General features: G+C 40.6%; 1 protein-coding gene across 1 annotated transcript in view; it reads left to right on the forward strand.

Moving 5' to 3' along the window:
• The window catches only part of GRIN3A (glutamate ionotropic receptor NMDA type subunit 3A), a 148,731-nt gene that overhangs the window by 142,135 nt on the left and 4,655 nt on the right, over positions 1 to 1,941 (forward strand). Inside the window, exons 8-9 of the mRNA XM_019665742.1 lie at positions 3 to 125; positions 1,145 to 1,221. Coding sequence (XP_019521287.1) covers positions 3 to 125; positions 1,145 to 1,221 — 200 coding nt within the window. The remainder of the gene's footprint in view (positions 1 to 2; positions 126 to 1,144; positions 1,222 to 1,941) is intronic.

A 1,941-nucleotide genomic window follows, 5' to 3' on the forward strand; every position in this document is an offset into this window, starting at 1 on the left:
TGCTGCTGTGCATCGGCTTTGGTCTGTCCATATTGACAACCATTGGTGAGCACATAGTGTACAGGCTGCTGCTACCACGAATCAAGAACAAATCTAGGCTGCAATACTGGCTCCACACCAGTCAGGTAAGTGCCCCAGGCGTCTTGTTCCAATATTCTTAAACGTCAGAATTTCGAGTAATGGGGGAATGCAGAGCCCCAAGTTAGACAAATAACAAGTTACCAAGAGATCTAGGGTGGTGCAGATACTCTCAATGTAAAAGACAGAGTTCTCTGTCTCCTATTAATTCATTTCCCCTTAAATTAAGCTATCCCATAATGCCCCTTCCTTTCATACAACCCTCCACTGCTGCTCACAATGGAAGCAATAAAATTGTTTTTAACCTGGTTTCACTTAATAGTGACAATCTGAAGAGATGGTATTAAAGATTTGTTTCCTATAGATTCTTTTCATGCCAAAATTGAAATCCATTAAATGAGTTTGAAGTTCCTGCATCCCTTTAGATGAACCCACCAGCTTGTTTTCAATGGTCCAGAAAATGGGGCCGTTTTTGCCCCACTCATCTGTTATGTTGACCTCTCCGTTTTGTTACCACAGTGCTTTTTTTTCCAGGTAGGTTACTGTCATTGGCTGGGTTACACTTGAACCCTGTTTTTTCTACTTTCAACCTACAAAGTATTTGGTTTCCTAAGGAGACCTCCCACAGACTACTGATTTTCTCCGTTGTATGTTAACGTGGATTGGTTTCTTTCTCAGGAGTTCTTCTTCTCTTATTTGTTTTGGCTGCTAAGAAGTTCAGACTTAAGTTTTTTACTCACCTTTAGCAATTACACAAGGCTCTTTGCTGCACATGAGTTATGCTCGCTCTACTTTGCATCACATACCTTTTTACAACACAGAGCATTTCTAAGCTTCTTATGAAATTTTTTTGTTTCCTCTGGGTAGAATAATAACTGATAATTAGAATTCTTGTTCTCTTGAGATTTGGGACTGAATGGTGATTTGTGTTCAGGCATCCCTGGAAATTTATTTAAAGAGGCCAAGGTTTGCAGCGACAAGATACCCTGTTAAATCCCGGGCGGTACTTTGTCCCTGACTGTGTGTTTCTAATAATCTCTATGTGTGAATCTGTTCTTTCCACCAGAGATTACATAGAGCACTGAACACATCATTTGTAGAGGAAAAGCAGCCCCGCTTCAAGACTAAGCGTGTGGAAAAGAGGTAAGAAGGGGCCATTGCCAGATTTCTTCAGATTCATTAATATAAAAGTTTAGAGATGGAACCAAGACTCTGTGCTGAAAAGGGGAATTACGTATAAATAATTCAGATCAAATTAGCACCAAGTTGCTGATAAACACAATCAGTAAAATTAGATGTGGTTTCAAATAGAAATAGAACAGAGAAAAACCATATTGGTACATATATGAACGCTGAAACGCAGTACTGGCATATGTCGTCACTAACAGTGCAGACATGGTTTCCAGAGTCAAGCGGCTGGATCCAAACCCTGTCCCTGACATTTACAATATGGGTGTCCGTGGGCAAGTTATTGATTTCACCCCTCCATGCCTCACTTGTTTGTGACATGGAGGTACAAAGAGTACCCACTTCCTAGAGATGCTGTAAGGATTAAATGAGATAATACATGTAAAGCCCTGAAAACAAAGCTATTTTAGCAATTACTCTTGTGTACCAAACACACGTCAGACTTAATTCATGAATACTGCAGGTCATTACCTTCATGTGATATGGGCCTCTTTGGCATGTTTCCACGCCCCACTCCATTTGAGCACTCCTAGGAAGAGCTGAAATCTGCAACAGATGTGTTCTGCCTAATCCATTTCCTGGCACTCTTCCTACAAACTCCCCAGAAAGGCGCGTCTCATTAACAAGAAGAAGCAAGCATTAAATGCATAGATGACATTGGAAAATTGAAACTTC

The sequence above is a fragment of the Hipposideros armiger genome, unplaced genomic scaffold, assembly GCF_001890085.2.
Source record: "Hipposideros armiger isolate ML-2016 unplaced genomic scaffold, ASM189008v1 scaffold_451, whole genome shotgun sequence".
Lineage (NCBI taxonomy): Eukaryota > Metazoa > Chordata > Mammalia > Chiroptera > Hipposideridae > Hipposideros > Hipposideros armiger.